This window comes from Bombina bombina, chromosome 1 (genome assembly GCF_027579735.1).
Source record: "Bombina bombina isolate aBomBom1 chromosome 1, aBomBom1.pri, whole genome shotgun sequence".
In the NCBI taxonomy this organism is placed as follows: Eukaryota; Metazoa; Chordata; class Amphibia; order Anura; family Bombinatoridae; genus Bombina; species Bombina bombina.
The window spans coordinates 1,519,762,354-1,519,784,098 of NC_069499.1; the positions used below are offsets into that span (position 1 = coordinate 1,519,762,354).

At 42.0% G+C, this 21,745-nt stretch overlaps 1 protein-coding gene across 1 annotated transcript in view; it reads right to left on the bottom strand.

Annotated features, from left to right (window-relative positions):
- Positions 1 to 21,745, bottom strand: part of STXBP4 (syntaxin binding protein 4) — a 736,191-nt gene that overhangs the window by 339,121 nt on the left and 375,325 nt on the right. Inside the window, exon 12 of the mRNA XM_053721597.1 lies at positions 8,461 to 8,577. Coding sequence (XP_053577572.1) covers positions 8,461 to 8,577 — 117 coding nt within the window. The remainder of the gene's footprint in view (positions 1 to 8,460; positions 8,578 to 21,745) is intronic.

A 21,745-nucleotide genomic window follows, 5' to 3' on the forward strand; every position in this document is an offset into this window, starting at 1 on the left:
AATTCTCTGTCTGGGAAACTATCTATCTATCTATCAAATCTATCTATTTATCTATCAAATCTATCTATCTATCTATCTATCGTATCTATCAAATATATCTATTGCATCTATTGATCTATCTATCTAATCTATGTATCTATCTATCTATCTATCTATCTATCTATCTATCTATCTATCTATCTATCTATCTATCTATCTATCTATCTATCTATCTATCAAATCTATCTATCTCGTGGCCGGACTGTTATGTGACAGCCACTTGTGTTTCGGCCAAATGTCCGTCGGCCAAGTGTCCGTCGGCCAAAAGTCCGGCCACGATGAATATTATTCACTTGAGTGTAATGTTATAAAGAATGGAGCATTCACAAAGTATCAAATGCTGTACAATATGGATGTTTGGGATTCAATGTATTGTGGTATGCTGTGATTGCAAATTGCCACCTTATTTTTCACAGTGTAGAAAAGATACTTAGATAAAGATTAAAATGTAATCTAGGTTGAACAATAATAGTATTTGCTTAATCCACTATGGTTAGTGTAAATTGTTTGCTGCAATATTTATGGAGTACATAGCCTCTATCATTGTAAGATAGCGTTTTAGTTTAAATGCCACAAATGGGGATCAGTATTAGAAAAAAATATCTTATCTTAAAGAACTATGGGTGTGATACCAATACTAATTCCTAAGGTGAATTTTGTATTATTCACTGTACTGTCCCAAGGAGGGTATATTATTTGCTATGATAAATAGAGTGCTAGAGCACAAACTAGTACTCAAAATTATTTATAAACAATTCAAAAGAGCAGGCGTTGATGCTTCAGTGCTAGAAATAGGGATTTAAAAATAAGCCCATATTATGCAGCACTCGTCAAGAGAGTGCTGCCCACAGTAATAGCTGTTAGTGTTAAAAAGCACCAAAACCTAAGCTGAAGTACATTAGGACTAAACCACAGAGTAGCAAGGATTAACTTGAAATGCTAGGATTGTGTTTCAAATAGCCATTGCATGGTTCTTTATATTAATCTTAGCCATATAAGTTCAAATGAGTAGATCTAACTACCACCCTGGCTGTGCGCCAGGAATACGGCTGCTTGAGTAAATGTAAATTCAAGGAGCTACAATACTGATATTGAATTATAATTAGCAACAAAGTGGCGAACAAATTAAAATTAACAACAGGAAGTCCCCTGACGCCGTCACGTTTCTCTTATGCTTCCTCAGAGGAGAAGAGTCTGTATGTGTGAATATATTATACATAGACACAAACACACACAGTAGTAGGCTGGCATACAAAGCATTTTGTTTATAGAATTTAAATTGTTTTAATTTCTACAAAAACAGAATTTATGTTTACCTGATAAATTACTTTCTCCAACGGTGTGTCCGGTCCACGGCGTCATCCTTACTTGTGGGATATTCTCTTCCCCAACAGGAAATGGCAAAGAGCCCAGCAAAGCTGGTCACATGATCCCTCCTAGGCTCCGCCTACCCCAGTCATTCGACCGACGTTAAGGAGGAATATTTGCATAGGAGAAACCATATGGTACCGTGGTGACTGTAGTTAAAGAAAATAAATTATCAGACCTGATTAAAAAAACCAGGGCGGGCCGTGGACCGGACACACCGTTGGAGAAAGTAATTTATCAGGTAAACATAAATTCTGTTTTCTCCAACATAGGTGTGTCCGGTCCACGGCGTCATCCTTACTTGTGGGAACCAATACCAAAGCTTTAGGACACGGATGAAGGGAGTGAGCAAATCAGGTCACCTAAATGGAAGGCACCACGGCTTGCAAAACCTTTCTCCCAAAAATAGCCTCAGAAGAAGCAAAAGTATCAAACTTGTAAAATTTGGTAAAAGTGTGCAGTGAAGACCAAGTCGCTGCCCTACATATCTGATCAACAGAAGCCTCGTTCTTGAAGGCCCATGTGGAAGCCACAGCCCTAGTGGAATGAGCTGTGATTCTTTCGGGAGGCTGCCGTCCGGCAGTCTCGTAAGCCAATCTGATGATGCTTTTAATCCAAAAAGAGAGAGAGGTAGAAGTTGCTTTTTGACCTCTCCTTTTACCAGAATAAACAACAAACAAGGAAGATGTTTGTCTAAAATCCTTTGTAGCATCTAAATAGAATTTTAGAGCGCGAACAACATCCAAATTGTGCAACAAACGTTCCTTCTTTGAAACTGGTTTCGGACACAGAGAAGGTACGATAATCTCCTGGTTAATGTTTTTGTTAGAAACAACTTTTGGAAGAAAACCAGGTTTAGTACGTAAAACCACCTTATCTGCATGGAACACCAGATAAGGAGGAGAACACTGCAGAGCAGATAATTCTGAAACTCTTCTAGCAGAAGAAATTGCAACCAAAAACAAAACTTTCCAAGATAATAACTTAATATCAACGGAATGTAAGGGTTCAAACGGAACCCCCTGAAGAACTGAAAGAACTAAATTGAGACTCCAAGGAGGAGTCAAAGATTTGTAAACAGGCTTGATTCTAACCAGAGCCTGAACAAAGGCTTGAACATCTGGCACAGCTGCCAGCTTTTTGTGAAGTAACACAGACAAGGCAGAAATCTGTCCCTTCAGGGAACTTGCAGCTAATCCTTTTTCCAATCCTTCTTGAAGGAAGGATAGAATCTTAGGAATCTTAACCTTGTCCCAAGGGAATCCTTTAGATTCACACCAACAGATATATTTTTTCCAAATTTTGTGGTAAATCTTTCTAGTTACAGGCTTTCTGGCCTGAACAAGAGTATCGATAACAGAATCTGAGAACCCTCGCTTCGATAAGATCAAGCGTTCAATCTCCAAGCAGTCAGCTGGAGTGAAACCAGATTCGGATGTTCGAACGGACCCTGAACAAGAAGGTCTCGTCTCAAAGGTAGCTTCCAAGGTGGAGCCGATGACATATTCACCAGATCTGCATACCAAGTCCTGCGTGGCCACGCAGGAGCTATCAAGATCACCGACGCCCTCTCCTGATTGATCCTGGCTACCAGCCTGGGGATGAGAGGAAACGGCGGGAACACATAAGCTAGTTTGAAGGTCCAAGGTGCTACTAGTGCATCCACTAGAGCCGCCTTGGGATCCCTGGATCTGGACCCGTAGCAAGGAACCTTGAAGTTCTGACGAGAGGCCATCAGATCCATGTCTGGAATGCCCCACAGCTGAGTGACTTGGGCAAAGATTTCCGGATGGAGTTCCCACTCCCCCGGATGCAATGTCTGACGACTCAGAAAATCCGCTTCCCAATTTTCCACTCCTGGGATGTGGATAGCAGACAGGTGGCAGGAGTGAGACTCCGCCCATATAATGATTTTGGTCACTTCTTCCATCGCTAGGGAACTCCTTGTTCCCCCCTGATGGTTGATGTACGCAACAGTTGTCATGTTGTCTGATTGAAACCGTATGAACTTGGCCCTCGCTAGCTGAGGCCAAGCCTTGAGAGCATTGAATATCGCTCTCAGTTCCAGAATATTTATCGGTAGAAGAGATTCTTCCCGAGACCAAAGACCCTGAGCTTTCAGGGATCCCCAGACCGCGCCCCAGCCCATCAGACTGGCGTCGGTCGTGACAATGACCCACTCCGGTCTGCGGAATGTCATCCCTTGTGACAGGTTGTCCAGGGACAGCCACCAACGGAGTGAGTCTCTGGTCCTCTGATTTACTTGTATCTTCGGAGACAAGTCTGTATAGTCCCCATTCCACTGACTGAGCATGCACAGTTGTAATGGTCTTAGATGAATGCGCGCAAAAGGAACTATGTCCATTGCCGCTACCATCAAACCTATCACTTCCATGCACTGCGCTATGGAAGGAAGAGGAACGGAATGAAGTATCCGACAAGAGTCTAGAAGTTTTGTTTTTCTGGCCTCTGTCAGAAAAATCCTCATTTCTAAGGAGTCTATTATTGTTCCCAAGAAGGGAACCCTTGTTGACGGAGATAGAGAACTCTTTTCCACGTTCACTTTCCATCCGTGAGATCTGAGAAAGGCCAGGACAATGTCTGTGTGAGCCTTTGCTTGAGGAAGGGACGACGCTTGAATCAGAATGTCGTCCAAGTAAGGTACTACAGCAATGCCCCTTGGTCTTAGCACAGCTAGAAGGGACCCTAGTACCTTTGTGAAAATCCTTGGAGCGGTGGCTAATCCGAAAGGAAGCGCCACGAACTGGTAATGCTTGTCCAGGAATGCGAACCTTAGGAACCGATGATGTTCCTTGTGGATAGGAATATGTAGATACGCATCCTTTAAATCCACCGTGGTCATGAATTGACCTTCCTGGATGGAAGGAAGAATAGTTCGAATGGTTTCCATCTTGAACGATGGAACCTAGAGAAACTTGTTTAAGATCTTGAGATCTAAGATTGGTCTGAACGTTCCCTCTTTTTTGGGAACTATGAACAGATTGGAGTAGAACCCCATCCCTTGTTCTCCTAATGGAACAGGATGAATCACTCCCATTTTTAACAGGTCTTCTACACAATGTAAGAATGCCTGTCTCTTTATGTGGTCTGAAGACAACTGAGACCTGTGGAACCTCCCCCTTGGGGGAAGCCCTTTGAATTCCAGAAGATAACCTTGGGAAACTATTTCTAGCGCCCAAGGATCCAGAACATCTCTTGCCCAAGCCTGAGCGAAGAGAGAGAGTCTGCCCCCCACCAGATCCGGTCCCGGATCGGGGGCCAACATTTCATGCTGTCTTGGTAGCAGTGACAGGTTTCTTGGCCTGCTTTCCCTTGTTCCAGCCTTGCATTGGTCTCCAAGCTGGCTTGGCTTGAGAAGTATTACCCTCTTGCTTAGAGGACGTAGCACTTTGGGCTGGTCCGTTTCTACGAAAGGGACGAAAATTAGGTTTATTTTTTGCCTTGAAAGGCCGATCCTGAGGAAGGGCGTGGCCCTTACCCCCAGTGATATCAGAGATAATCTCTTTCAAGTCAGGGCCAAACAGCGTTTTCCCCTTGAAAGGAATGTTAAGTAGCTTGTTCTTGGAAGACGCATCAGCTGACCAAGATTTCAACCAAAGCGCTCTGCGCGCCACAATAGCAAACCCAGAATTCTTAGCCGCTAACCTAGCCAATTGCAAAGTGGCGTCTAGGGTGAAAGAATTAGCCAATTTGAGAGCATTGATTCTGTCCATAATCTCCTCATAAGGAGGAGAATCACTATCGACCGCCTTTATCAGCTCATCGAACCAGAAACACGCGGCTGTAGCGACAGGGACGATGCATGAAATTGGTTGTAGAAGGTAACCCTGCTGAACAAACATCTTTTTAAGCAAACCTTCTAATTTTTTATCCATAGGATCTTTGAAAGCACAACTATCCTCTATGGGTATAGTGGTGCGTTTGTTTAAAGTGGAAACCGCTCCCTCGACCTTGGGGACTGTCTGCCATAAGTCCTTTCTGGGGTCGACCATAGGAAACAATTTTTTAAATATGGGGGGAGGGACGAAAGGAATACCGGGCCTTTCCCATTCTTTATTAACAATGTCCGCCACCCGCTTGGGTATAGGAAAAGCTTCTGGGAGCCCCGGGACCTCTAGGAACTTGTCCATTTTACATAGTTTCTCTGGGATGACCAACTTGTCACAATCATCCAGAGTGGATAATACCTCCTTAAGCAGAATGCGGAGATGTTCCAACTTAAATTTAAATGTAATCACATCAGGTTCAGCTTGTTGAGAAATGTTCCCTGAATCAGTAATTTCTCCCTCAGACAAAACCTCCCTGGCCCCATCAGACTGGTTTAGGGGCCCTTCAGAACCATTATTATCAGCGTCGTCATGCTCTTCAGTATCTAAAACAGAGCAGTCGCGCTTACGCTGATAAGTGTTCATTTTGGCTAAAATGTTTTTGACAGAATTATCCATTACAGCCGTTAATTGTTGCATAGTAAGGAGTATTGGCGCGCTAGATGTACTAGGGGCCTCCTGAGTGGGCAAGACTCGTGTAGACGAAGGAGGGAATGATGCAGTACCATGCTTACTCCCCTCACTTGAGGAATCATCTTGGGCATCATTGTCATTGTCACATAAATCACATTTATTTAAATGAATAGGAATTCTGGCTTCCCCACATTCAGAACACAGTCTATCTGGTAGTTCAGACATGTTAAACAGGCATAAACTTGATAACAAAGTACAAAAAACGTTTTAAAATAAAACCGTTACTGTCACTTTAAATTTTAAACTGAACACACTTTATTACTGCAATTGCGAAAAAATATGAAGGAATTGTTCAAAATTCACCAAATTTTCACCACAGTGTCTTAAAGCCTTAAAAGTATTGCACACCAAATTTGGAAGCTTTAACCCTTAAAATAACGGAACCGGAGCCGTTTTTGACTTTAACCCCTTTACAGTCCCTGGTATCTGCTTTGCTGAGACCCAACCAAGCCCAAAGGGGAATACGATACCAAATGACGCCTTCAGAAAGTCTTTTCAAAGTATCAGAGCTCCTCTCACATGCGACTGCATGTCATGCCTCTCAAAAACAAGTGCGCAACACCGGCGCGAAAATGAGGCTCTGCCTATGATTTGTGAAAGCCCCTAAAGAGAAAGGTGTCTAAAAAAGTGCCTGCCGATATAAACTTATCAAAATACCCAGATTAAATGATTCCTCAAGGCTAAATATGTGTTAATAATGAATCGATTTAGCCCAGAAAAAGTCTACAGTCTTAATAAGCCCTTGTGAAGCCCTTATTTACGATCTTAATAAACATGGCTTACCGGATCCCATAGAGAAAATGACAGCTTCCAGCATTACATCGTCTTGTTAGAATGTGTCATACCTCAAGCAGCAAGAGACTGCTCACTGTTCCCCCAACTGAAGTTAATTGCTCTCAACAGTCCTGTGTGGAACAGCCATGGATTTTAGTGACGGTTGCTAAAATCATTTTCCTCATACAAACAGAAATCTTCATCTCTTTTCTGTTTCTGAGTAAATAGTACATACCAGCACTATTTTAAAATAACAAACTCTTGATTGAATAAGAAAAACTACAGTTAAACACTAAAAAACTCTAAGCCATCTCCGTGGAGATGTTGCCTGTACAACGGCAAAGAGAATGACTGGGGTAGGCGGAGCCTAGGAGGGATCATGTGACCAGCTTTGCTGGGCTCTTTGCCATTTCCTGTTGGGGAAGAGAATATCCCACAAGTAAGGATGACGCCGTGGACCGGACACACCTATGTTGGAGAAAAGTCCTTCAAAGGCTTCTTGAATACATCATCGTATCTCCTTCAAGGGACAGTAGATGCCTTGATGCTATAGAATAACATATCAGCCAAGTCTTAATGTTTTTAAAACAAATCAACATCCTTTTTATGACAATTATTTTTCAATAGCCAATTTTCACCCACTATTTGCCTGAGCCAATCTGGGCTTTAGTCCTCAGACAATAAGGCTTACCCCAGCTATAACGTTAGTATAGAGTGCATTGTTTTGCTGCTGTTATCAGTTAAGCCAATCAGTGACAGATATATAGCAGGGTTAGCTTTGAGAAGTCAGCAGGGTGCAGTTTAAGATCTGGGAATTTGAAATTGCTCAATTTTCAGGCCTCAATTACATGAAAAGAGGGCAAAATAAAAAATGATAGTATATTGCAAAGTTGTTTTGTTACACATAAGTAAACATTTAAGTAAAAATCTCAGGAGGTTTGATGTCCCTTTAAATACCGATGGGAAAGAGCTCCTGCACTTAAATCACTGTGTAGCATGAATTAGTGTAAAGGTTTATAATCCAGGAGTTACATTATTGAAAAAAAAGTGTTAATAATAAACAATAGAATCACAATGCAACTTTACGTGGGAAATTCAATTTTGAGTTTAACATTTGTTTAACTGTGACAACATGGAGATCTGTCATTTTAAAGGGACAACAAACAGTTTGTAATTACAAGACATTATGTTGTGTTGATATAGAATAACATATCAGACAAGTCTACTTTTTTTTTTTTTTTTTAAATATAGCATAGTTTTTACTGTGATTGTATTTTAATAGCCAGACTCCGCCCCCCATTCGCCTCATTTGGAGGAGCCAATCCGGCCTAGCCCTGGCTATAATGTTAGTATAAAATGCATTGTTTTCAGTTAGTATCTGCTAAAACCAATTAGGTAACGATATATATAGCAGTATTAGCCTTGAAAAGTCAGCAGGTGCATTTCCAGTTCTGAGAATTAGAAAATACACAATTTCAGAACTAAGTTATATAAAAAGGAGAAAAATAGTAAAAGTATATTGCAAAGTTTTTTTATTATGCATAACTAAACATTTTATATAAAGATGGTTTACTGTCCCCTTTAATGGGTTTCTTTATAAGAAGAAACTCTAATAAAGAAAGCTCCCCCTGTAAAATGTAGCTATAATCTAAGGCAAAAAGGTAACCAATCTTTAGTGTCTGTCTGGATGTGTCATATGGAAGACTGATATCTTTTTCTTTGGAATATAAGAACTTACCTCTACAAAATTCAGCAACTTCTCAGTGGTCGCTTCATAGGTTTTTCTAGCCATCTCCGATTTTCGTAGCTGACAACCGAGAACGGTAATTCTTCTTTTAAAATCCTGTGTATTGTCCTACAAATGAAAGCAAATGCATTCTGGGTTAGAAAATGCTTTCAGGCTCATATTAATTTGGGAATCTACCATATAAAAAGCATGCAGAGCAATTATCATAACCTTTATGCGAAATGCAGTCAATGGGTAATTATAAAGGAACTTGTAATAGCTCATTTTATTGTTGCACTTTTGCTTGCATATAACAATGTGTTTAACCCCTGCAAGGAATTGCATAGATAGTTACCATCAGCTCAAGAGCACCAATGTACTACAGAACAATCAGGTCAGTCAGCCAATTACAAGAGGCATATGTGAGTAGCCACCAATCACTAGCTAACTCCCAGCTGAGCCTACCTATTATGCTGGGTTTTTTTTTTAAGGATAACTAGAGAATTAAAGGACCAGTCAACACTGTATATTTGCATAATCAACAAATGCATGATAAGAAGACAATGCAATAGCACTTAGTCTGAACTTAAAATGAGTAGTAGATTTTTGTTAAATAAATTGCAAAGTTATGTCTATTTCCACTCCCCCTGTATCATGTGACAGCTATCAGCCAATCACAAATGCATATACGTATATGCTGTGAATTCTTGCACATGCTCAGTAGGAGCTGGTGACATAAAAAGTGTAAATATAAAAAGACTGTGCACATTTTGTTAATGGAAGTAAATTGGAAAGTTGTTTAAAATTGCATGTTGTATCTGAATCATGAAGTTTCATTTTGACTTGAGTGTCCCTTTAAGTAAATTTGACAAAAGAAATAAACTGAAAAGCCTCTAAAATTGCACACTCTATTGGAACTATAAAAGTTTTAATTTTGAATTTAATGGGTAAAGTTCAAGGCCCCTCTCAAAATTAACAAATATTATTATATTTAACTCTGAAATGTATGCCATGAATGTAAAAACTAATTTTGATTATTAAAATCTAAAACTACTATCTATATAAGTTTGCACACTGCAAATAAAGGTAAAATATAAAAAAAACACTAATTGTCGAAATATATTCCTTTAAAGTGATGGTAAACTCTCCTATTTATTAAATCAGATCCGGAATGTTAAAGGGGCAAAAAACCAAGCAAATAATGTTATATAATTCTGCACATAGTGCAGAATTATATAACATTAGCTTAGCTCCAGCTTCTTAAAGCAAAGGGTTATATAGATATTCTACAACGAAAACAGAACTCCGCTCCTGACTCTACTAACGAGTCTTTTTTCTTCTCCTAAGCGCATTGCGGCACGCTGTCTAATCACAGCCGGCTCGATCGCGCTATTAAACTTAATGTAGCTCGCTCCCGCTAACAGACCAGAGCGGGCTACATTGAGTTTAATAGCGCGATCGGGCGCACTGTGACTAGACAGCGTGCCCGAGATGTGCTTAGGAGAAGAAAACAGACCCGCTCAGTAGAGCCTGGAGCAGCGTTCTGTTATAGTTGTAGATTATCTATATAAACCTTTGTTTTGCAAAGCTGGAGCTAAGCTAATGTTATAAAATTCTGCACTATGTGCATTTTAAGTGCAAAGCATCTTCAATACCTGCAATAAAATGTCTCTCGCACAGTTTCAGCTGATTCTGCTGTTGATGGACAATTTCTAAAGTTGCCAGCATGAAGCATGATTACACAAAACCTAAGGGGTTCTTTTCAGCATTAGAGTGTAATGTTGGTGTCACACCAATACACCTGCATAACCAAGTAAGCAGTTCTCAAGGTAACATTTTCCTTTGTGATACTGAAGAGAGATCTTAGAATATCTCACTAGAGCTATAGATCATCGGACTATAGGAACGTTCATAGAAAGTAAATATGACACTTCCTCATGTTGCACTCTATAATGTATGCTGTCAATGCTGTAGTGGTCCTTATAACAAATTGGTGTAAAACAAGCAGTTGTAAGATGGGGCCTACTTGTTTAGTAATAACAGAACGTCGGTAGCTCCTGCTTTAAGCCCTCATTGCAATCTATAGATTCCAGGTATCTTCCATAAGTGGCCATCTTTGGGCCTCCTTTGACAATTTATATCATAGATAGGATGTTTGCAAGTACAGCCAAACTCTTTGCATAAGTCACCTTACTTCTATCTGTATTAACCTTTTTCTGGTAGATTTGGTTCATGTATTTGTTTGTTTCCTTGTTATATACAATGCTCAGCCTATAGCACATTTATATGGATACACCATCCCAGAGGCATAACTTTTTTTCACTTTCTGCGATGAGATTTTTTAGTGACAATTTTTCTGCAGCTTATTCTAAAATAAAATTTTAAATTAGGAAGTTACACTAAAGCACCAGTTCAATTGCAATGTTTTGGTTAACTAAAAAATAAAACCCTTTTTAACATTTTATAACATAGTGCAGTAGTTGAAAATTGCATTGCAAATTAGTTGGACAAAAAAAACATGAAATTGTAAAATGTCTCTTGAAAACATTTGTTTCCTTTTCTCTTGGGCGAACATAGAAAACAGAATTTATGTTTACCTGATAAATTACTTTCTCCAACGGTGTGTCCGGTCCACGGCGTCATCCTTACTTGTGGGATATTCTCTTCCCCAACAGGAAATGGCAAAGAGCCCAGCAAAGCTGGTCACATGATCCCTCCTAGGCTCCGCCTTCCCCAGTCATTCGACCGACGTAAAGGAGGAATATTTGCATAGGAGAAATCATATGATACCGTGGTGACTGTAGTTAAAGAAAATAAATCATCAGACCTGATTAAAAAACCAGGGCGGGCCGTGGACCGGACACACCGTTGGAGAAAGTAATTTATCAGGTAAACATAAATTCTGTTTTCTCCAACATAGGTGTGTCCGGTCCACGGCGTCATCCTTACTTGTGGGAACCAATACCAAAGCTTTAGGACACGGATGAAGGGAGGGAGCAAATCAGGTCACCTAGATGGAAGGCACCACGGCTTGCAAAACCTTTCTCCCAAAAATAGCCTCAGAAGAAGCAAAAGTATCAAATTTGTAAAATTTAGTAAAAGTGTGCAGTGAAGACCAAGTCGCTGCCTTACATATCTGATCAACAGAAGCCTCGTTCTTGAAGGCCCATGTGGAAGCCACAGCCCTAGTGGAATGAGCTGTGATTCTTTCAGGAGGCTGCCGTCCGGCAGTCTCGTAAGCCAATCTGATGATGCTTTTAAACTCTAAGCCATCTCCGTGGAGATGTTGCCTGTACAACGGCAAAGAGAATGACTGGGGAAGGCGGAGCCTAGGAGGGATCATGTGACCAGCTTTGCTGGGCTCTTTGCCATTTCCTGTTGGGGAAGAGAATATCCCACAAGTAAGGATGACGCCGTGGACCGGACACACCTATGTTGGAGAAATGTAGTAATAAAAAGGTGCAATGCTCTTAAGAATGTCTTGCATTCAGAACAAACAGCTTTGCAGACTGGGAAAGGCTAGGGGAGGGTTTGGAAAAAACTCTGAGAGCCATTTAATAATCAATGCACTGCTGCTTAGCAGCGCTACTGAATATTTGACTGTTAACTTAAAACAGCACTTTGCTCTGGATGCACTGTTTTATTGAACACTTACACAACTCTGTTTGACGAGAACTGTCTGATGTGAAGCAGAGCTGCAAAGTTAAAGCGCTAACAGTTCCTGCATGTGCTCTGTTCTTTCTGCAGACATGCTGCATTTTTTGTGATGACATTTCAGATCCCTGTATGTTCTGCCTTGGGGTACACCATTGTGTCACATTAGCACTTTTTCACTGTGCTTAGAGTTGACTAAATGCCTTATATTTGCTCGTAGGCTTCTATAGAGTTTCAATTTTATTACATGCATTTGTATTTCTGTTTCTGTATTTGTTGCGCACTATTTCTTCTACAACTAATAAATAAATTAAAGTAAACTCAGAAATTGACAACTATAATAATCGGTTGTTATCAATTAGTTGTTGCAGCTCTATGTAGAACATTAATGCTGTTGGCTGCTTTATCCAGCGTGGGTGGTATTTGCAGGTTCCCAGATCTACTTTTTGGTCTCTATAGGGAACGTGGAACAAGCACGATTTTTACACGAAAGAAAGAGATATTTAATGTCCTTAAAAAAAAACATAATTTATGCTTACCTGATAAATTTATTTCTCTTGTAGTGTATCCAGTCCACAGATCATCCATTACTTGTGGGATATTCTCCTTCCCAACAGGAAGTTGCAAGAGAATCACCCACAGCAGAGCTGCTATATAGCTCCTCCCCTCACTGTCATATCCAGTCATTCGACCGAAACAAGACGAGAAAGGAGAAACCATAGGGTGCAGTGGTGACTGTAGTTTAATTAAAATTTAGACCTGCCTTAAAAGGACAGGGCGGGCCGTGGACTGGATACACTACAAGAGAAATAAATTTATCAGGTAAGCATAAATTATGTTTTCTCTTGTTAAGTGTATCCAGTCCACGGATCATCCATTACTTGTGGGATACCAATACCAAAGCTAAAGTACACGGATGATGGGAGGGACAAGGCAGGAACTTAAACGGAAGGAACCACTGCCTGTAGAACCTTTCTCCCAAAAACAGCCTCCAAAGAAGCAAAAGTGTCAAATTTGTAAAATATTGAAAAGGTGTGAAGCAAAGACCAAGTCGCAGCCTTGCAAATCTGTTCAACAGAGGCCTCATTTTTAAAGGCCCAGGTGGAAGCCACAGCTCTAGTAGAATGAGCTGTAATCCTTTCAGGGGGCTGCTGTCCAGCAGTCTCATAGGCTAAGCGTATTATGCTCCGAAGCCAAAAGGAAAGAGAGGTTGCCGAAGCTTTTTGACCTCTCCTCTGTCCAGAGTAAACGACAAACAGGGCAGATGTTTGACGAAAATCTTTAGTAGCCTGTAAGTAAAACTTCAAGGCACGGACTACGTCCAGATTATGCAAAAGACGTTCCTTCTTTGAAGAAGGATTAGGACACAATGATGGAACAACAATCTCTTGATTGATATTCCTGTTAGAAACCACCTTAGGTAAAAACCCAGGTTTGGTACGCAGAACTACCTTGTCTGAATGAAAAATCAGATAAGGAGAATCACAATGTAAGGCAGATAACTCAGAGACTCTTCGAGCCGAGGAAATAGCCATCAAAAACAGAACTTTCCAAGATAAAAGTTTAATATCAATGGAATGAAGGGGTTCAAACGGAACTCCCTGAAGAACTTTAAGAACCAAGTTTAAGCTCCACGGGGGAGCAACAGTTTTAAACACAGGCTTAATCCTAACCAAAGCCTGACAAAATGCCTGGACGTCTGGAACTTCTGCCAGACGCTTGTGCAAAAGAATAGACAGAGCAGAGATCTGTCCTTTTAAAGAACTAGCTGATAAGCCTTTGTCCAAATCCTCTTGGAGAAAGGACAATATCCTAGGAATCCTAACCTTACTCCATGAGTAACTCTTGGATTAACACCAATAAAGATATTTATGCCATATCGTATGGTAGATTTTCCTGGTGACAGGCTTCCGAGCCTGTATTAAGGTATCAACGACTGACTCTGAGAAGCCACGCCTTGATAGAATCAAGCGTTCAATCTCCATGCAGTCAGTCTCAGAGAAAGTAGATTTGGATGATTGAAAGGACCTTGTATTAGAAGGTCCTGCCTCAGAGGCAGAGTCCATGGTGGAAGAGATGACATGTCCACTAGGTCTGCATACCAGGTCCTGCGTGGCCACGCAGGCGCTATCAGAATCACCAATGCTCTCTCCTGTTTGATTTGGGCAATCAGTCGAGGGAGCAGAGGAAACGGTGGAAACACATAGGCCAGGTTGAAGAACCAAGGAGCTGCTAGAGCATCTATCAGCGTTGCTCCCGGGTCCCTGGACCTGGATCCGTAACAAGGAAGCTTGGCGTTCTGGCGAGACGCCATGAGATACAGTTCTGGTTTGCCCCAACGATGGATCAGTTGAGCAAACACCTCTGGATGGAGTTCCCACTCCCCCGGATGAAAAGTCTGACGACTTAGAAATTCCGCCTCCCAGTTCTCTACGCCTGGGATGTGGATCGCCGACAGGTGGCAAGAGTGAGACTCTGCCCAGCGAATTATCTTTGAGACTTCTAACATCGCTAGGGAACTCCTGGTTCCCCCTTGATGGTTGATGTAAACCACAGTCGTGATGTTGTCCGACTGAAATCTGATGAACCTCAGTGTTGCTAGCTGAGGCCAAGCCAGAAGAGCATTGAATATTGCTCTTAACTCCAGAATATTTATTTGGAGGAGTTTCTCCTCCTGAGTCCATGAACCCTGAGCCTTCAGGGAGTTCCAGACTGCGCCCCAACCTAGAAGGCTGGCATCTGTTGTTACAATCGTCCAAACTGGCCTGCGAAAGGTCATACCCTTGGACAGATGGACCCGAGAAAGCTACCAGAGAAGAGAATGTCTAGTCTCTTGATCCAGATTTAGTAGAGGGGACAAATCTGAGTAATCCCCATTCCACTGACTTAGCATGCATAATTGCAGCGGTCTGAGATGCAGGCGCGCAAATGGCACTATGTCCATTGCCGCTACCATTAAGCCGATTACTTCCATGCACTGAGCCACTGACGGGCGTGGAATGGAATGAAGGACACGACAAGCATTTAGAAGTTTTGATAACCTGGACACCGTCAGGTAAATTTTCATCTCTACAGAATCTATAAGAGTCCCTAGGAAGTAGACTCTTGTGAGTGGTGATAGAGAACTCTTTTCCACGTTCACTTTCCACCCATGCGACCTCAGAAATGCCAGAACTATCTCTGTATGAGACTTGGCAATTTGAAAGCTTGACGCCTGTATCAGGATGTCGTCTAGATACAGAGCCACCGCTATACCTCGCGGTCTTAGAACCGCCAGAAGTGAGCCCAGAACCTTTGTAAAAATTCTCGGGGCAGTGGCCAACAAGAAGGGAAGAGCTACAAATTGGTAATGCCTGTCTAGAAAGGCAAACCTTAGGAACCGATGATGATCTTTGTGAATCGGTATGTGAAGGTAGGCATCCTTTTTTTTTTAAAACTTTATTTTTGAAATTTTTTAAAGAGGAGCTTGGACAGCCCCACACAACATTATGCAATTACAATCATCATAAAGCTTAGTGTAAGCAACAGTATACAGTTTCAACAATATAGGTGAGTTAGTTTTGAGTCCGGTAAGTTTGCTTCTTGAGCTGTGTGGCGTAGCCAATCCTCATATATAACCATAAAACATAAACAAATACAACATTAAAACAACAATTAGTGGTTAATGTCGACCAAAGGGTGGGGTTGAGGCCTGAAGGCATCATATCATTGATTACATAAAGGTACCTGCCAACATCCGGTTATAGATTGACTTACAACAGTACATGTTTCTCCTCCTTTGGTCGTGCTCAGTGTCCTCACTCAAGAAGTGGAAACTGAAATAATGATTAGTACAATAACAGTGGTAGTTAAACCTAATGAATCGAGTGTCCCTTCCATAGGAAAATGCACGTGTCGGCGGATGGGTGCAGTCACAGTCAGGGAGTTGCCTCGCCCAGGCTATAGTCTATATAATGTCAGTGTAATCCGTCAGGTGTCTGAGTCGGGTCCCTGCAGGCACCAGCGACCATATAGGTTTTCATTTAGGATGAATGCAGAATGTTGAAAGGGCTGTATTAGTTTTTTTCTTAGACCACCTGGCAGGTAAAGTAAATATGCCTCCCATTTAGTTATAAATGCCTTTACTCTAGCTTCACGGTCCCCCTGGGTGTCTGCATGTTCTATCAGTAGCTGTTGGTATAATGCATGGGTAAGCTTTTTAAAAGGAGGTTCTCTAGTTCTGACCCAGTATTGTAGAATTAATTTCCTGGCCATCAGCACAACTAAGTTTAGAAATCTTTGACGGTTATGTGTTATGGAGGTGTCCTGGAAGAAGAGTACATGTGCTGCTGTCAATTTTATATTAGTTTTAAGTATCTTGGACAGCCAGAATGTAACCTTGCTCCAAAATCTCTGCACCTTGGGGCAGCCCCAAACCAGGTGTACCATATCTGGGGTGGGTATTGAACATTTGGGGCATTCATCCACAGCGTCTTTCACCCATTTCGATCTGATTTTGGGAGTTATGTATGCTTGATGTAGTAATTTTATTTGAGATTCACGTAGGTAAGAGGATAGTGTAGCTGTCCTGACTGCCAATATGCTGTGCGTGATAAGGTCTTGGGTGACCTCCGGAATCCCCTGTCCCTGCCACTTGAGTGTAATATTCTGCATTGTTTGCATCTCATTATGTGTCATTATGAGTTTATAAATGGGCGTGATAGAATGTGTTCCCTGAGAGGCCAAAGTACAGAGAGTAACAATTTTGGTGACAGCTAAGGACGCCAGGCCCTCTGTTAGTAGACTCTGAACATAATGACGGCTCTGAAAGTAGGCAAACCTGTGTGCGCCAGGGAGATTATATTGTGCTTGTAGGTCTGGGAAAGGAATTATTTGATGCGTTACGGGGTTAATCAGTTGTGCTACCATTGTCAATCCCTGACGTTCCCAGTCTTTAAAGACAGCGGTCGTGTATCCCGGTATGAAGTTGGGGTTGCCTTGAAGGGGTAGGTATTTACTAAATGTAAATGTCATCCCCCATGTTTTACAAAGCCTGGCCCACGCCCTCAGTGGATCTCTGAATAGTATGTTTTGCTTGATTTGTGGGGGAAGGAATGGTAGCGGGGTGTGTGGCAAAAAAGCAGGATGTGTGGGAGCTAGTAATTCTTTTTCCACTGGGTGACAGAAATAATCCGAGTGTGCCAACCAGCCCACAATCACCTTTACCAAAGATGCCCAGTTGTACCATTTAAGATTTGGGAGACTAAGCCCACCCGAACCATTTGGCATTGCTAAGTGTAACCTGTTAATCCTTGGCTTCCCATGTCGCCACACAAACGTGCCAAACAAGGTTGCCAATTCACTTAAATCTCTCTTTGTTAGCAAGATAGGAAGCATCTGGAGGGGGTAGAGCAGTTTTGGTAGGATAATCATTTTTAAAAGTTGGATTCTACCTGTGAGTGACAGTGGTAGGTTTCTCCATCCTTTCACTTGGTTTTGGATGAGGGCTATTGTTTTGCCTATGTTTAGGTGGTATAATTTGTTAGTGTCGACGTGTAGGTGGATCCCTAGATATGTGAAGTGGCCTGCAGTTATTTTCAGGTCAATGTCTTGTAGTGGGATTTTTTGGGTATTGAGTAGCCATGTTAGTTCTGATTTATCTATATTTATTTTGTAGCCTGATATGGCACCAAATTTAGTTAACTTATGTAACAGTTTGGGTATATTGTTGTGAGGGTTAGGAACATATAGAAGAAGGTCGTCGGCGTAAAGTGATAGGTGTATGATTTGTCTATGAATTTTCAGACCTTCGCTACTTTGGCGAATGTGACATGCCAAGGGTTCTATAGCCAAGTCAAAGAGCAACGGGGACAGGGGACACCCCTGTCTAGTCCCCCTTTCCAGTAGGAATGAGGGGGATGTTTGGCCATTGACAATTACCGAAGCAGAGGGCGAGGTATACAATTGTTGGAGTACATTGAGAAAGTTCCCAGATATGCCGAATTTTTCTAAGGAGGTGTAGAGATGATCCCATTCTATTCTATCAAACGCCTTCTCAGCGTCAATGGCGAGAAGGCATGCGTCTGTATTGGGTCTTTGAAAGTCATGGTAGTATGAGTTGTTGTAGTGGGAAATGACAGCTAGTGTTTTCCTGATGTTAATTACTGAGGTGCGGCGTTTGATGAAGCCAGTCTGATCTGGGTGTATTATGTCTGGGAGCATAATACCAATGGCGCGTATCACTTCTTGTACATGTATGGGGGCATTAAGACTGTCTTTTTGAGCATCAGAAAGTCGAGGTACTGTAACGCTGCGCCAAAATGTGTGTTTGTCTTCTTCGTTTATGATCTGTTTAGTGTATAGAGATTTGTAATAATCTGTAAATACCTCCATTATGTCCTTGGTATTTGTCTTAAGGTGTGCTCCAGACTTAATTGCAGCTATGATGGATTTAGGCGTATGAAGTCTCACCAGATTTGCTAGGAGCTTGCCAGCTTTGTTGCCGTGGCGGTAAAACCTACCCTGTCTGTGCAGATTGAACTTGTGATCAAGAATGTGCAAGTGTGTGTCTCTCTCTTTCTTGGCATCATAGTATTTCTGGCGATTCGCTGCTGTAGGGTTAGTTATATAGATGTTGTAGGCATTAGTTAGCTCTGAAAGGAGCTGTGTAGTGATTTTTTTTTTAGACTGAAAATGGTGTGCTGTGTATGCAGTGATTTTACCTCGTATAACTGCCTTAGAGGCATGCCAAAACAGGTCAGGATTGTCCCTATGCTGTCCATTGTAAAAAGTATATTCCAGCCAAAACGCCTTCAGGTGTTGTCTAAAATCTGCATTAGTATACAGGTAGGATGGGAACCTCCATGTCTTTTTAGGAGATTCTGTTCTAAAAGGCTGAAGCTTTATTCTTATGGGGGCGTGATCTGATATCGTGATTGGGAGAATAGATGTGTTTATTATGTTTGGTGTAATTTGCGGGGAAGTGAGGAAAAAGTCTATACGGGAGAAGGTGTGGTGCGTCTTAGAGACACACGTATAATCCTTTTGATCAGGGTGTTGAGATCTCCACAGATCCTGTAGTCCCAGTCCATCTCTAAACATAGATATTATTTGTGTTTCTTGTTTGTGTTTGGAATGTATTCCCCTCCCTGTTGTATTGGGTTGGGATGGGATGGGTCAAGAAACCTATCTAGCGGGTATGCCTGTGCCATGTTGAAGTCCCCCCCCACTATTACTGGAGATTCCGAGTGTTGGGCTATAAGGGATTGCAAGGATGACCAGAAAAGTCGGTCAGAATGATTTGGGCCATAAACGTTACATAATTGAAAAGTACGTGTGTCTATGTGAAGCGAAGTGAAAATGTAGCGACCCTGCTTGTCAATCTTTGTGTTGGAAAATGTTATGGGTAATTGCTTGCGTATTAGGATTGCCACCCCACGCTTCCTTCCCTCAGATGGTGAGTATAGGATTTGCCCAACCCATCTAATTTTTAGTTTTTCATGTTCCTCCGCAGTGAGATGCGTCTCTTGCAATAGCGCAATGTCTACGTGCAATGATTTTAGGTTTGGAGGATTTTGCTCCGTTTGGCTGGGGATGTTATACCCCCTACATTCCAAGATATCACATTAAGTGTCCCAGTCATTTGAGTAGTCACTAAGGAGGTGGGCACAGCTGATCTGTTTGTTAGTGTGTAGGAGGGGGGCCTCAACATGTGTAGAACTCAGTATGGGGTGTAATACAGAGAAGGACTTACGGACACTACTGGTGAATGGCAACAAGTGCAGAGTATTGGTCACAGGTCTAATTGTCAGTTTCCGGTTCAACCATCCGCCGAACACAGCCCATAAATTTCCTGCTAAAAAAGAAGAGAGGTTAATGCATATATCAATTCCTATGTGTATGAGAGGAAGGTATCCCTTAATTAGAGCATGTAAACCACCTGCTTCAAGAGTGAGAAAAGGGGAGAACAAACTAAATATAAAAACATAGTAAACATCAACAATAATTTTAAATAACATGTCCCTTAGTGAACCAAGGGGTTCAGAGTTGTGGATGGTCATCCACAGGAGGGTCCATTCCTGAGGTAGGAACATGTCCTGCAATGTGGCGGCCTGGAAAGTAGCAGCGGCCACATCAGGGAGGGCACCTGTTTCCAAGGCCTCCCTGTACTTGCAACAGTTGTCCTGTCTAGGACCCATCATTCCAAGTGGGTCTTAGGTTGTCCAGTGGTAGGAGTTGGGTTATGTGTCAGCATGCGGTTTCTCAGCATCTAGGTAGGATTTCAGTTCTTTGGGGAAACGGAAGAACTTATCCCCTCTGGGGGTTTGTAGCCGGAGCTTAGCAGGATACAGAAGCGCCACTTGTCTGCCCTCTTTATACAACTGAGAACAGTAGGGTGCAAACTCTTTGCGCAACTTGGATACATCTGCAGAGAAATCCTGGAATAGCAGCAGTTTTTTTCCCCTCATATAGAACATCTGCATTATGTGATCTGTATGCCCTCAGCAAGGTTAGTTTTTCTTGATAATTTAAGCACTTAAAGATGATCTGCCGTGGTCTGGTGGAGGCTTCTGGTAGAGAGTCCATTATCAGGGCCGATGCGGTGTGCTCTTTCCACATCCAGTGGAAGACGATCCGGGTCTATGCCCAGGAGCCTGGGGAAGGTTTAAGCTGTCTGCTCCGATTCTCAAGGTCGTCTACCTTGTCTTGTAAAGCTTGGCTTTGCCGTAACAGTTACCTGAGAGAGGTAGAGGTGTCATTTTGGCGGTCTTCCATGTCTGAGATTCTCTGTTCCGCCTGGTTCATTCGTATAGAAAATTGGCGCACCTCGCTGGTCAGGGTGTCCATACCAGCTTGGAGGGATTCCATTTTAGGAAGAAAAAAAGACTTTAATTCTTGTAGCAAGTTTGATGAGTCACTTAATGTTAGGCGAGAGGTGTTTGGAGACGGTGGATTTTCCATCTGAGTCTCTGTATTATGTCTTTGTCTCCTGTCTGTGTGCTTGGCTTTTGCAGTCATCTTACCCTCCAATTTGTTGGATAGAGGTTTAAAGTATTGATCAACCTTCATAAGAAGTGCAGTGAGTAAGAGAAATATAGCAACAAAAGTTCAAGTCAAGGCCCCCAGATGGCGTTGCTGTATTGCAATTGGGGGGAGAGGGGTTTGAGATGTATGCGAGACAGAGCCTGCAATTGTATGGAAGACTATAGCAAGCCTATTTGACTGTGGTGTGATCTAATATTGTAGCCTTAATTATGACACTTCAGCTCTTCACGTTTTTTAAGTCCCATACTAGTGCAAATAAAATGTTCTGCAGCTATCTCAAAGCTGGCACGGTGTGCTTCTTAATGCTGGGATGTGAAGCTTTGTTATTGTATCAAGCCTCAGGGACCTCAAAGTTTCAGTCGAATTGAAGTGCGCTACACTTTTTATTGGTTTAATCAAGGCAGACCCCACTCTCCCCCATATAGTCTCTGTAGTTCCTAGTATATACAGTATATGAAGACCACTGAAACGATTAAGCCCTTTATGCCTTACCGGATTCTTATAGTCAGTATCCAGTATGCGGTTTCTGTATGCTCAGCTTCCAGCATTACACCGCATACACCGTCTCTCCTGTGATCTCTCTCTCTACCGGAGCAACTTCTGGGCCCTGCCTGAGCCA